Below are 14,324 nucleotides of genomic sequence, written 5' to 3'. Positions count from 1 at the left end.
CTGTCTTTCCCTTTCTGCATTTCAAATAAAGAAATAAATTTTTAAAATCCTTTATAATGAATAGGTGTTTCCCTAAGCTCTGTGAGTCACTCTGGCACCTTAACTGAACCTAAGGAGGGAGTTGTGGCACCCCAGTTTTTAAGTAGGTCAGTAAGAAGCACAGGTAGGCTGGCGCCACAGCTCAACAGGCTAATCCTCCGCCCACGGCGCCAGCACACAGGGTTCTAGTCCCGGTCGGGGCGCTGGATTCTGTCCCGGTTGCCCCTCTTCCAGACCAGCTCTCTGCTGTGGCCTGGGAGTGCAGTGGAGGATGGCCCAGGTCCTTGGGCCCTGCACCCGCATGGGAGACCACCTGGCTCCTGGCTTTGGATCAGCGTGGTGCGCCCTCCACAGCACGCCAGCCATGGCGGCCATTGGAGGGTGAACCAATGGTAAAGGAAGACCTTTCTCTCTGTCTCTGTCTACTCTGTCCAAATAAACACACACACACACACACACACACACAGGTAAAACCACCTGGACCTTGCAATTTGCATTCCAAATAGCAGGTAGCCTTGTGGGACTTATCCTCAATCTGTGGGATATGATGCTGCCCCCAGGAAGACAGTGTCAGAGTTGCGCTGAAGTAGAGGACACCCTGCTGGTGTTGACCGCAAAACCCCAGCTTGTTTGATGTGTGGGAAAAACCCCAGCACATGTGGTGAGTAAAGTGGGAGACACCCAGTTTGTTTATTCCTTGACTCGTGATACATCAAGAGATCAATGACATCATGCAGACTATATTATTTACTATTTTAAATTTCAGTTTAATTAGTCTTAGCAAAGGATGAGCATGTATGTGTGTGTGAAATACACATATATACACGCATATACTTTAGGTTTCTAGTATTTGAGAGATTTTTATTTATTTGCAAGGCACAAAGACATCTCCCATCTGCTGGTTCATTCTCCAAATACCCACAACAGGCAGAGCTGGGCCACACTGAAATCAGGAGTCTGGGATTCCACTGGGGTCTCCCATGTGGGAGGCAGGGATCCAAGTTACTTAAGTCATCACCTGACACTTCCCAGGAAGCATTAGCTGGAAGCTGGAATCTGCAGCAGAGCTGAGACTCAGGCACTCTGATATGGGATGTGGGCATACCAGGTGACATTTTAACCTATGTACCCAAATGTTGCCCTATTTCCCATTTTAAAAAAATAAAGATGTGTTGGCCGGCGCCGCAGCTTACTAGGCTAATCCTCTGCCTGTGGCGCCAGCACCCCGGGTTCTAATCCTGGTTGGGGCGCCGCATTCTGTCCCAGTTGCCCCTCTTCCAGTCCAGCTCTCTGCTGTGGCCTGGGAAGGCAGTAGAGGATGGCCCAAGTCCCTGGGCCCTGCACCTGCATGGGAGACCAGGAGGAAGCACCTGGCTCCTGGCTTCGGACTGGTGCTGTGTGCCAGCCCTAGAGGCTCTTTGTGGGGTGAACCAACAGAAGGAAGACCTTTCTCTCTGTCTCTCTAACTCTGCCTGTCAAAAAAAAAATATAAATAAAGATGTGCTAACTTCTTACAACATTATATCATCAAATAGGAAGATTTAGTCTAGTGAACCAGGACAGAAGGGAGAAACAGATTCTTCAAAGTTGTCTATGATACCTTGTGCTGTTTCAGTAGGAATGGTAATAGCATGAGCATCCCCCCATCATGCACAATCCACCACACGTCTATGTTGCCCTCAGAAAACTGCTCCACATTGCTGGGGAAGAAGGAGACGTTCTTCGCCACCAGCAGGGCGAGATGGGCAGCAGTTGTCACTCGAACTGTGCCTGAGGAGAAAAAAGGTCCAGGATGAGCAGAGGAATCCTTAGGCTCGCTTTGTTTCCCACCATGTCAGGAAAGCAAGAATAATGCTCTTGGTTTTATTTTATTTTTTAATTTTTTTGCCAGGCAGAGTTAGATAGTGAGAGAGAAAGAGAGACAGAGAGAAAGGTCTTCCCTCCGTTGGTTCACTCCCCTAATGGCTGTCACGGCCAGCGCTGCGCCGATCCGAAGCCAGGAGCCAGGTACTTCCTCCTGGTGTCCCATGCGGGTGCAGGACCCAAGCACCTGGGCCATCCTCTGTTGCCTTCCTGGGCCACAGCAGAGAGCTGGACTGGAAGAGGAGCAACCAGGACTAGTACCCGGTGCCCCAACCGGGACTAGAACCCAGAGTGCCGGCACCGTAGGCGGAGGATTAGCCAAGGGAACCATGGCGCTGGCCAGAATAATGCTCTTGTAACATTTCTGTGAACAAGGTGTCCTATTTACCTAAGAGATTACACCTCATTATGTAAAAAACAAAGATAGCTGGCGCCACGGCTTACTTGGCTAATCCTCCACCTGCGGTGCCAGCACCCCGGGTTCTATTCTCGGTCAGCGGCGCCGATTCTGTCCAGGCTGCTCCTCTTGCAGCCCTTCCAGTCCAGCTCTCTGCTGTAGCCCGGGAAGGCAGTGGAGGATGGCCCAGGTCCTTGGGCCCTGCACCCCATGGGAGACCAGGAGGAAGCACCTGGCTCCTGGCTTCGGATCAGCACGGTACTCTGGCAGCAGCGCACTGGCCCTAGTGGCTCTTTGTGGGGTGAACCAACAGAAGGAAGACCTTTCTCTCTGTCTCTTTCTAACTCTGCCTGTCCAAAACAAAACAAACCAAACAAACAAACAAAAAAACAGACAAAACCACTGAGAAAATCCAACTAGGTAACAGAATTAGATCGAGAACCACAGTTTATGTTACTAGACATATTCTGATTGTGAATTTCTAAGTGGGAAATGTGAATCTTGGGAGATACTGAGGAATAATCTCCCAATTTCTGTGAGGATGACAGTATGGGAAATAATCAATGAGAACATGGCAATTGTGGACTTGAAAGAGAGGGGGTGGGCACTTGGCTTAGCAGTTAACCGAGTTCAGACACCTGCATCCCATGTCGGAGTGCCTGGGTTCAAGTCCCAGCTATGCTCCCTATTCCAGCTTCCTGCTGATGACTCAAGTGGTCAGGTCCCTCTCACCCAGGTGGGAGACACGACTGAGTTCCCAGATGCTGGATTCAGCCTGATTCAACCCCATCTGGAGTGGCACTTGGGGACTGAACCAGTGCAGAGGTGATCTCTGACTCTGTCTCTCTTAAATGCATTAATAAATGACCTGACAGAGAGAAACAATTCATGGTCACAAACAGGTAGAACCAGGTTATTATTGCCAGTAGTGTTTTCAGGTGACTTTATAAAGCTATGTGCCAGCAATGGTACAGTCTCTGGGAAGCAAGGGGTGGGGTAAGGTGACCAGGATTAGACTGCATCTCTTACTTGGGCCCCTGGGTTAGTATAGGAAATGTTTCATACCAATAAAAGTTTTCCAGGCACGAGCATCTTCGCTTTGGCGCCAGCCATTGGGCCAGCCCATCACCACCGTGTTGTGCTTCATGCCCCCGAGGCCGCAGGACTGGATGAGGTGGGAAATGCCCTCTCTCAGCTTAGCGGCCACCACCAGCTGGCAGAATCCTTTCACTCTCTCTGCCTCCATTAGATGCTTTATGGTCTGAAAGAGTCACAGAACCACAACAATGAATTGCTTCACCCTGGACCTTTAAACCCAGTATTCCCTCTCCATTTTATCTTCTAAACTCTTGCCCACCCCTTCACAACACTATACTAACCTATAGAAAAGCCCAAAAAGTGAAAATTACCCCCCATGAAATGTCACCATCCTTTTTTGTTCATTAAGGGCTTAGTACATATTTTTACCTCTGCACATAGTTTCTCTACCTTTTCCTCTATTCTGCTTCTTCTTTTCCTTTCTTTGTAACTACCCCCTCCAAAAGAAAAAAAAAAAGAGAACAGAGATCTCCAGGAAGTAAATATTCACTGTTCTTGTTCAGCTGGCCAGGGTGAATTCACCAGCGTGAACGCCATCTTCTTCCTTCCTCAGCCCCGGGCATCAGCTGGCTTATCTACTAGAAATTCAGTCTGTGATGCAGTTTCACTTTGGACTTGTCCCAGTAAGTCTTGCTTTTCTACTGAGTTCCCATAACCCTCTAAGGGGTAATTTAACGGGATTACCGATGGCATTTGTATTTGCTCTGCTGTTCATTCATGTAGTCACGCCAACCTGGGAGAAACCTCACTGACTCTAATCCACCCTCCCCAGCAGAAAGGAGAATAATGGTGTGCAAGAAGATTTGACTTTCCAAAAGGTACAGGTCAGTCAGTGGTGTGGCTGGGAAAAGAACCAGGCTGTCCTGATTTACAGTCTGGTCCTCTGTTTTTAATAATTTTTACTGTCATTCTAGATGAATGTTTCTCAGCATTTCTAGATTTTAAAGTATTAAAGCATCCTAAAATGAGATTCAATAAAAAGGTTTTAAATACAATTAAAAATTTCATCAAGCAACAAGATTACTTTTATTACTTGATAATAGACATCAGAGTGAAACTATGCTTCTCCAGGTTCAGCATGAATATGTGGTGCAGCTATTCAGAAGCAGGCAAGGACCTTGTGATGCCACAAAAAACGGGTGAGGAAAGAGCAGGAGGAGCTGCTCGCTGCCCTTTGCCAAAGGATGCGAAGAAGCCGCCACACAGTTCTAGGGACCGCTCTTGGGCTCAGATCAGTGCTTGCAGTTCATTGGAAATGTTGAGCCTGGTATGCTCACAGTTTCATAATGCTTTACACGGGAAGGAAGAAGAAAAAGCTACCTTCTGGCTCATCTGATTATTTGGGAGGTAGGAGTGTTCAAAAGTCAGCAGTAAGCAGGAAATCTCCTAGATCACTCAGGGAAGGGATTCACTACTGACCACTAGGCCGGTAAGTCTTGCCTCTTACCTGCTCAGCAGCTAAAGCTTCACCATAGTTCTCCAGGAAGTTCCCCACAATGACTGAGCCCACGATAGTAAGGCCCTTTCCTGCTTTGAGCTGTGAGGCGAAAGTGAGGAGGCGAGGATGCTTGACATGTAAGTCTTCATCTAGTTTCAGTAACACAAGCAACTGAGGCCTGTGGAGAATGGGGGAAGGAGGAGGTGGCGGGTGAGAAGGAAGAGAGAACACACTTTAGGTCTGGTAAACAGAAGGGTAATTCCACCTTTAATTCAGCAGATTCATGTAAAACATGTAATTTGGCAGAAGGAAGTGATCAGAGGAAATGATAGGGTCAGAGCACTGAGTTATTTTGAATGCTTCCAATATCATTTTAGACTGATCAGACTTCACGCAAAAAACAGTCAATTATGAATATTAAGATCACAAGTCCCTTGAAAAGGTACCCAAAGAACCACGGGTGTGGGATCATTCAGAATAGGTCCTCCACACCAGTTCCTTGAGCCATACTGTTTCCTCTTCCTGTAATTGACGAAGCACACATTTCTGTATGTTAACCATGGGTCAAAAGTCACTAAGCACTAAGGTGAAGCTGGTTTCTTTACCTCCAGTTCTTAGTGTGTGGAGGTCCTTCCTCCAGGCGAAGCAAAGCAAACCGGGCTGCACTGAGGGACAGCCCACGGATCCCATCACCCCATTCCTTCTCAGCTCTGAGAGACAAAGGAGGAGACAGATTTAAACTAAATTGTCAAGAAATAAACTTTTTAATCTAAAGGTGACATATGCACTAGGTAGAAGATTAAAACTTTTACTAATGGCATATGCAGTGCTCTTTACTAACATAGTGAGCCCACGAGGCAGTCTATTGGAAATCTTTAGCCTTGATATGCTCATAGTTTAGTAATGCGGACCAACACCACCCTGCACCCAGACTGCACTGCACAAACATTGGATGGGTCACTCACTTGGTCCTTCTGTGCATCTACCCAACAACAGCAACTTGGGACTCAGAAATTATTATATATTCAGAGTTCAAGTACTATTAGAATTAAGAAGTTATTTATTTCCACTTTTGGAAGCTGTTAGTAAGGTCTTATTACAAAGTTATTGTGGGCTAATATATTTTTCATTTCAGAGACAATCCCATGACTGAAGTGATCAGCCAAAATATTCACATTTGTATTACACTCCATTTGATACTTATCAGTTTTACTCAGATGTGTCCTTTTATTTTTCATTGACCCACTCTTTCTTTCTCAAGAGGTTCCCCTTGGGATGAAAAACTTGTATCTGTAGGATGTTTAATAGAATTAGGGGTACCAAATTTGTGTAACAAGTTACAAATCAAACTACCTGGGTCCCAAATGTAGTTTTCATGGAGTTGGTTCTAACTAAACTAGCCCATTTATGTACGTTTAGCAGATATCAAGGTAAAATCCACACTCACCCTTGGTACTCAATGTACTTGTATATCATGCCAGCAATTACCATAGCAACAATGGCATAATACCAGGAAGAGATGAACATGAGTGCCAGACAAATACTCATTCCCATGAAAGAGAGGGCCCTAGAAAACAGGAAATAAAACACAAACAGAAATATGTCTTTCTGAGCAGCTAAAAAAGCCTATGCTAGAGGTATTTCTCATACAGGCTCTGGTGAGATATTTTCAAAAAATTTCCTATCTATTACAGAAAGAACTTTTATAAAGTACATTAACTGAGGTATCGGAAAAATTATGACATGCCTGGATGCTATGGCAATGTTGAATTGCTTAAACATTTCTAGATGTTTAGTCTCAGTTTCTATCACTGCCTCATCATGGACTGGCAACAGTCAATAAACTGTGCTGAGCCCAAACCCACCTGTACTGGTGGAGGCTGGAATAACATAAACGAACAGGGATGCCACCAAAATCAGTTGTTTTGAGGATGCTTAATACTTTCTGGGTAAAGCAGCAATGGGACATGTGGTCAGATATGTTAATAACTCTATGATCTTTTAAAACAAATTTCACCTAAATATTCCTAAAACTTTCATGAACATTTGTTAGCTTAATTGTAAAAGCCACTGAGAGAAAACTGCCACTAATTTTCTTACTGTACACAAGAGAAACTTGGGAGAGCAATAAAGTGCTTGTTTTGATCCGGGAAACTACACTTACCTGATCTTCTGTGTGTAGAACAAACTTCCTAGCTCTGTAATCACTTTAAAGAATGAATAGGAGAGTTGCTAATTTGGGGATTAGGTTCTAATGAAAAAATAGAGTAGAAGAAAATAAAGTAACAGGAGCAAAATAGCAACACACACAAAAAGTTCATAATGAAGCTTCAACTAAAGTTAAAGCTAGATAGGGGACCAGAGGTGTTACAATCAGTTAAAGATATAAATTGTTCCAGATAAAGGTCATATCACTGTCCACTACTGGTAAAGCAAAGCCAGAAAGGGATCTAGGAAAATCAGCAACCAGGAATGTGGTCACTGAGACACACAGGGCATAAAGAACGGTGAGGCCGGCATCTGGCACAGCGGTTGGTCTCTCTGCCCCACACTGGAACCCCCAGCTCCAGCTCCTGACTCCAGCTTCCTGCTAATGCAGATCTGGGAGGAAGCAGTGATGGCTCAAGTAACTGGGTTCCTGCCACTCAAGAGGACCTGGAATGAGTTCCTCAGCTTCCAGCTTTGGCCCCAGCTAGGGGCCACTGGGGACACTTGAGGAATGAACCCAAAGATGGGAGGTACCCCCCTGCCTCTCAAGTACATGAAAATTTTTGAGAACCCCAAAGACTCTTGATTATGAGAGAAATGAGGATGGTAGTTAAACAAAACAAAATCTAACAGGGGGCCAGCACTTTGGTGCAATGCGTTGAGCCAGAACCTGAGATGCTGGCACCTCATGTGGGTGCCAGTTTGAGCTGCTCAACTTCTGGTCCAGGTCCCTGCACAGGTGCTTGGGAAAGCAGAATATGTCCCAAGCATTTGGGTCCCTTCTATCTATGTAGGAGACCTGGATAGATTTCCAGGCTCCTGCTTCGGCCTGGCCCAGGCCAGGTTGGTGCAAACATTTGGAGAGTGAACTAGCAAACTGAAGCGCTCTCTCTCACCTTGTAACTCTTCCTTCCAAATAAATAAATGCATCTTTAAACATACACACACACACACACACACACACACACGCACAGATAGCTTCTGCAGGACTGGGGAGAGTTAATGACAACAACAATAGCAACACATTTCCAGAACTTTACTATGTACCAGGCATTATACTGAGCACTTCAAAGTTACTAGTCCCTGGACTGGCACAGTGGTACAGCAGGTTAAGCTGCTGCCTGCGATGCTGGCATTCTGGTTTTAGTCCCAGGCTGCTCTATTCCCAATTTAGCTTACTACTAACAAGCACAGGAAAGCAGTGGAAGATGGCCTGAGGGCCTGGGCCCTGCCATACATATGGAAGACCGGTATGGTGTTCCAGACTCCTGGCTTCTGCTTAGCCCAGCCTTGGCTGTTGTGGTCATTTGGGGAGTGAATCAGCATAGGGAAGATCTCTCTCTCTCTCTCTCCCTCTTTCTCTGTTACTCTGCCTTTCAAGTAAATAAACCTGTAAATCCTAAAAAAAAAAAATAGTTATTAGTCCCTTAGTAAAATGAAGGTTTACATGGTTATGTGCTCTGCTGAAGGTTACAACTAGGCAGCACAAGAGCTGAGCCTGGAACATGGGTCACCTTGCTCTAAACCTCACCCTCAGTAAACCTGTCATAAGGAAGAGTGTTTGAGAATGAAAATTGATGAGAATATTGAGTAAACATAGACAGGGATGGAATCCAGTGCTCAGTTAAAAGGCAAACAGGAAAATAAGATATGCAAAGAAAAGGTTGTTTTAACTTGAAGATTGTAGTGGGCTGGAAATACTTATTGTTGGTGGTTTTGTTCTTTATTCTCAGAAGTTGTTGTAAGTTACTATAGTAGTGAAAAAAATGCAATATAAGGGTGGCAATTCATAAGAAAACTGAAAGTTGAAACAGACAGTAGTGAATGGCTGGCCAAGAAAAATACTGTACTGAAAACCCATAATTTCCTAGGTTTCTAGGTCAACGACGGGTTCTTTCCAAATGTGGGGAAGAAGCAAAGCAGACTTACCAGTGGTAGTAGCGGAATCGGGGTCTCCAGTTGGGTGTTCGAAGTAATGTTTGCAAGGCACATGCCAAGTTCACAAAGAGGTAACACATGAGAAAAAACCTGGGAGATAAAAATAAGAGGAATGACTTACTGTAAAGTGATTTTTAAAATATTTATTTATTTGAAAGGCAGAGTTACAGAGAAGGGGGAGAGGAGTAGGGGCAGGGGGAAGGAGGAGGGGGCAGAGAGCGGGAGAGGAAGAGGGAGAGGGAGGGGGAGAGAGAGAGGGGGAGAGAGAGAGGGGGAGAGAGAGAGGGGGAGAGAGAGAGGGAGGGAGGGAAGGAAGAGGGGGAGAGAGAGGTATCTTCCATCTGCTGTTCATTCTCCAAATGGCTGCAACGGCCAGAGCTGGGCTGATTTGAAGCCAGGAGCTTCTTCCAGGTCTCCCACAAGTGTGCAGGGGCCCAAGTACTTGGGCCATCTTCCATTGCTTTCCCAGGTGCATTACCAGGGAGCTTGGACTGGAAGTGGATCAGCAGGGACTCGAACCAGTTCCCATACTGGATGCCAGCATGGCAGGTGATAGCTTTACCTGCTATACCACAGCACCAGCCCCAAGTGATTCTTTGAGGGTTATTTTAACTAAATAGAGAAGTTTTTATATTGAAGCCTGTTTCTAGACACTAACCCTTAATAACATAGGGTATAGAGAAACTTAAACCTGCTCATCATCCCATGTTCTCTGGCTCAAGTCAGTGGCACAAGCACTCTTTATCCAGTTGCTCTTGGGACAATCAAGGTTTCCTCTTCCTTATTCACTCTTGTTCCAGATTCACGTATCAAGTCATAAATATTCAACCTATTTAAAAATCCTTCTACTTTTTTCTTCATTTTCCACTCTACTACTGTCACCTTCTTAGTTCAAACTCCTACTTCTTCTTTCCAAATAGCATTTCTAGCTCAACTTTAGCTTCCTTATATCCACCTTTTATATCAAGTTCATTATTCTAAAACATAACTATGAACACAGTACCAATTGTTTTCGAAAGATTATCCACTACTTTCAGGCCAAAGTTCCGGGTCCTTTGTGATCTGCTCCATTACTTCTCCATCTGCCGCTCCCAACATGCACCTCCCACGGTAGACAAGCTAAGCTATTTTCAATCCTGGAAGTGCTACATAATTTCATCCCCTAGTTTCTTTATGCTTATTCCCTGCCTGGACTGTTCTTCATTGTTTGAGATGCAGGTGTCACTTCCTGAAGGACATCTCTCTTGAGTCTCAGTCTATTTCGATGCCTTGCTTTTGTGCTCCTAGGGTACCTAATGTTACTATTTGTTTCATCACACTACGTGCCCACTGGTTTCCTGATTTATAAGACTGTGCCTCGGGCCGGCGCCGCAGCTCATTAGGCTAATCCTCCGCCTAGCGGCGCCGGCACACTGGGTTCTAGTCCCAGTCGGGGTGCCGGATTCTGTCCCAGTTGCCCCTCTTCCAGGCCAGCTCTCTGCTGTGGCCAGGGAGTGCAGTGGAGGATGGCCCAGGTGCTTGTGCCCTGCACCCTATGGGAGACCAGGAAAAAGCACCTGGCTCCTGGCTCCTGCCATCGGATCAGCGCGGTGCGCCGGCCGCAGCGCGCCGGCCGCGGCGGCCATTGGAGGGTGAACCAATGGCAAAGGAAGACCTTTCTCTCTGTCTCTCTCTCTCACTGTCCACTCTGCCTGTCAAAAAAAAAAAAAAAAAAAAAAAAAAAAAAAAGACTGTGCCTCATTCATCCTTGTATTCATAGCACATTACAGAGTACCATATTATAGGTAGATAGTAAACCATCAGGCAAATGAATGAATGAAATGAACAAATGAATAGAAACTAACAATAGTAATAAAAGCTACAACCTATAGGAATCAGAAACGGAGGCAAATAACTTTTTTTCCTTCCATTTTTGTGGTGACATGTTTACTCATACCATGAAGTAAATGGCTCTCATACCAGTGTGCAGTGACACTGAACATTCTCATCTAACATAACTTGCTCAGATTATAGGCAGACTGACACTTCTCACAGGTATTGCAAGTTGCATGATGATGACCATGAGCAGGTGTGAGACTCAAACCTTTCAAAGCTTTACTTCTTTTATTAGCACTCCTAACACTACAAATGAGGAAAGCTCGACAACCCGCTCCCACTCAAATCTCCTGGCAAACCTAAATATGGGGATGCAAGAATTTCTTTAAAAGAATATTTGTTTAAAAGGCAGAACAATAGGCCGGCGCCGTGGCTCACTAGGCTAATCCTCCGCCTAGCGGCGCCGGCACACCGGGTTCTAGTCCCGGTCGGGGCGCCGGATTCTGTCCCGGTTGCCCCTCTTCCAGGCCAGCCCTCTGCTGTGGCCAGGGAGTGCAGTGGAGGATGGCCCAGGTGCTTGGGCCCTGCACCCCATGGGAGACCAGGAAAAGCACCTGGCTCCTGGCTCCTGCCATTGGATCAGTGCGGTGCGCCGGCCGCAGCGCGCCGGCCGCGGCGGCCATTGGAGGGTGAACCAACGGCAAAGGAAGACCTTTCTCTCTGTCTCTCTCTCTCACTGTCCACTCTGCCTGTCAAAAAAAATAAATAAATAAATAAATAAATAAATAAATAAATAAATAAAATAAAAAAAAAAGGCAGAACAATAGAGAGAAAGGGAGAGAGAAAGAGATCTTCCATCCACCGGTAGACTCCCCAAATGCCCAGAAGCTGGGAGCCCAGAACTCCATTTGGGTCTCACAGGTAGAAGGCAGAGACTCAAGCAGTTGAGCCATCATCTGCTGTCTCACGGGGTGCATTAGCAGGAAGCTGGATTGGAAGTAGAGTAGCCAGGATTGAACCAGGCACTCTGAGATGGGATTCAGGAATCCCTAGCAGCAGGCTAACCTGCAGCACCACATTGTTTGCACTCCCAAGCATGTTAATAATGCAATGCAGCGTTTTGGGGCAGGACATTAGCTCAGGCTGAACCCACAGCCAATGTCTCAGAAAGGTCATCCGCAGAGAACTTTTGAAGTTATGTAGGTACAGAAAAGAAACCAAAACAAAAACACAGTAATCTAAAAAGTTAGCCTTACATGAATGTTCTCAGGAATATTTATTAAGTGAAGTTACAGCTGTGTGTATGTGTGAATATGTATGTATATACCATTTAAGCAAGAATAATTTAAAAGAGTAACTAGCTCTTACATGGAGAGAATTGGGGCCACGAGATCCAAGGAGGCGATAAGGATTCCCAGCTCTGCAATAGCAGCAGTTAGAAGTAAAGCCCAGGTGGGTTCCCCGTTGGCTTTACTGTGACCAAAAACCTGTACATAGAAGAGAAAATATCAGGCACAGGAATGTTGAGTCAATGTTCCCTATTCCTCTGTCCCACAGTTTCAGACATCTGCACGGTAGGTGTTTCAACTGTGATCACTTTAAGGACCTGTACGGCCATCACATATATAAGCTCATAATAGGGATTTAGAGGATCTTGAGCTAAACACTCATGTCTCCACACTTACGATCTAGTAATTAATTCCTAAGCTCACAAAGACCACATTATTTTTCATAAAACCTGGGAAAAAAAGAGGGCATAGAACAGGTCACTCACCCTTAGAAATGGAATGATGTTATCCTTGGCAATGGCCTGTAGCAGCCTGGGTGCACCTGTGAGGCTCTGAAGTCCAGCCCCACACGTTGAAAAGAATGAGCCAATAACAATTACCCATGGGGATGGCCAAGATAAGGTGCCTACCACCAAATTACCTTTCACAGCATCCCCAAACCTGGAGAAGAAACAATAGGGACATTTAACCTGGAAGTAACTTTAGACAGAAAGATTAGAGAGATGTTCATTCAATATTTTCCAATTCATACTTTTTAGGGAATCAAAATTGAGACAGATTTGAAAATTAAGAAATGTAAAGATAGATTTGATCAAAGGCACTGCTATAATGGCCATCTGGCCTACAGTGAAGACACTAGTTAAAATGTTTAATGTGGTATCAGCGTTTGGGGGTTTGATTCTCAGCTCTGACTCCATATTCCAAAGTCCTGATTGAAACCTTGGGAGGCATCAGTGATGGCTCTAGTGGTTGGGTTCCTGCCACCCACCTGGGAGACCTGGGTTGAGTTCCTGGCTCAAGACTTCAGCCCAGCTCAGCCCTGGATGTTCTGGGCACTTGGGGAATGGACCAGTGTACTGGAAATCTTTGTCTCTCTGCCTCTCATATTTAAAAAAAAAAAAAAAAAAAAAAGGCACTTTTGACCTGTATTAAGAAAAAATAACCTGTAAGATTGGAAAATAAGCTAAGCATCAATTACAGATTTCCCCTTCAGATAATCAAGAGGTCTCCTTTTGGAGACAAATTGGAAAATCAGAGAAAAATACAAAGAAAGGGGAAAAACAGGAAATGGGGTGCTAGTGTTGTACAGCATGTTAAGTCACCACCTGCAACTGGCATCCCATGTAAGACCCAGTTCGAGTCCAGGGTGCCCAACTTCTGACTAGCTCTCTGCTAATGCACCTGGGAAAGCAGGCTTGAGTGCTTGGGTCCCTGTTACCCATGTGGGAGACCCGGATAGGCGCTCTGGGTGCCTGGCTTTGGCCTGGCTCAGTCCCAGTTTCTTTCATTCAGTCATCTGAGGGGTGAATCAGCAGACGGAAGATCTCTCTCACTCTCTCTGCCTTTCAAATAAATAAGTCAATCTTAATAAAAATAGGAAAGTAAATCCACAATCTTAACATTTTGTGTACTTTGCATATTTTAGTCTATTTATTGTTTTTTAAAACACGTGATCTCACTGCACCTGTAATTCTGTATTCTTTTAAAGCACATGCATTTTCCTGTGTCAAGAAAACTATGAATAAATTTCAGTGGTTTGAATAATATTACATTGTATTTTACATGGATCCATTCTTCCAGTGTTGGTTGTCTGCTATACTAAACACAACTAACATCTTCATGCCATAGCTACATTCACACTTCAGACTATTTTTCCTTATGGCAAACGCCTACTTGTTCCAAAAAGGCTCAATACTTTAAAACATCTCAACCTTAAAAGTCACTACCAAACTGCTTTCCAGGAAGGTTATACATTTTCTTCTCTTTAAATCTGATGTTAGATTTTAAATTTATTTATTTGAGAGAGAAAGAGACAGACAGGGCCCATCCACTGGTTCATTCCCCAAATGCCCACAACAGCTGGGTCTGGGCTGATACCAAGGTCAGGAGCCATAAGCGCAATTCAGGTATCCCCCATGAGGGGCAGGAACTCAATTACTGTCTCTCTGCCTTTCAGATAAATAAAAATAAACATTAAACAAAAAGAACTCTACTACTATGAAATTCTTGTGCATGTTTT

General features: G+C 45.0%; 1 protein-coding gene across 6 annotated transcripts in view; it reads right to left on the bottom strand.

Moving 5' to 3' along the window:
• SLC12A6 (solute carrier family 12 member 6) overlaps positions 1–14,324 on the bottom strand; it is a 121,744-nt gene that overhangs the window by 6,148 nt on the left and 101,272 nt on the right. For all 6 annotated transcript variants that reach the window (XM_008269264.5, XM_051822107.3, XM_051822108.3 and 3 more), the window contains 8 exons: positions 12,571–12,745; positions 12,165–12,283; positions 8,973–9,071; positions 6,283–6,402; positions 5,441–5,545; positions 4,845–5,013; positions 3,365–3,560; positions 1,640–1,809 (listed from right to left, as the gene is read on the bottom strand). In XM_008269264.5, the coding sequence (XP_008267486.1) occupies positions 1,640–1,809; positions 3,365–3,560; positions 4,845–5,013; positions 5,441–5,545; positions 6,283–6,402; positions 8,973–9,071; positions 12,165–12,283; positions 12,571–12,745 (1,153 nt within the window). The remainder of the gene's footprint in view (positions 1–1,639; positions 1,810–3,364; positions 3,561–4,844; positions 5,014–5,440; positions 5,546–6,282; positions 6,403–8,972; positions 9,072–12,164; positions 12,284–12,570; positions 12,746–14,324) is intronic.

The sequence above is a fragment of the Oryctolagus cuniculus genome, chromosome 12 (genome assembly GCF_051225735.1).
Source record: "Oryctolagus cuniculus isolate XC-2025 breed Fujian yellow rabbit chromosome 12, ASM5122573v1, whole genome shotgun sequence".
NCBI lineage: Eukaryota > Metazoa > Chordata > Mammalia > Lagomorpha > Leporidae > Oryctolagus > Oryctolagus cuniculus.
Note: the sequence above shows the minus strand (reverse complement) of the source record. Positions and strands in the feature narration are given on the sequence as shown.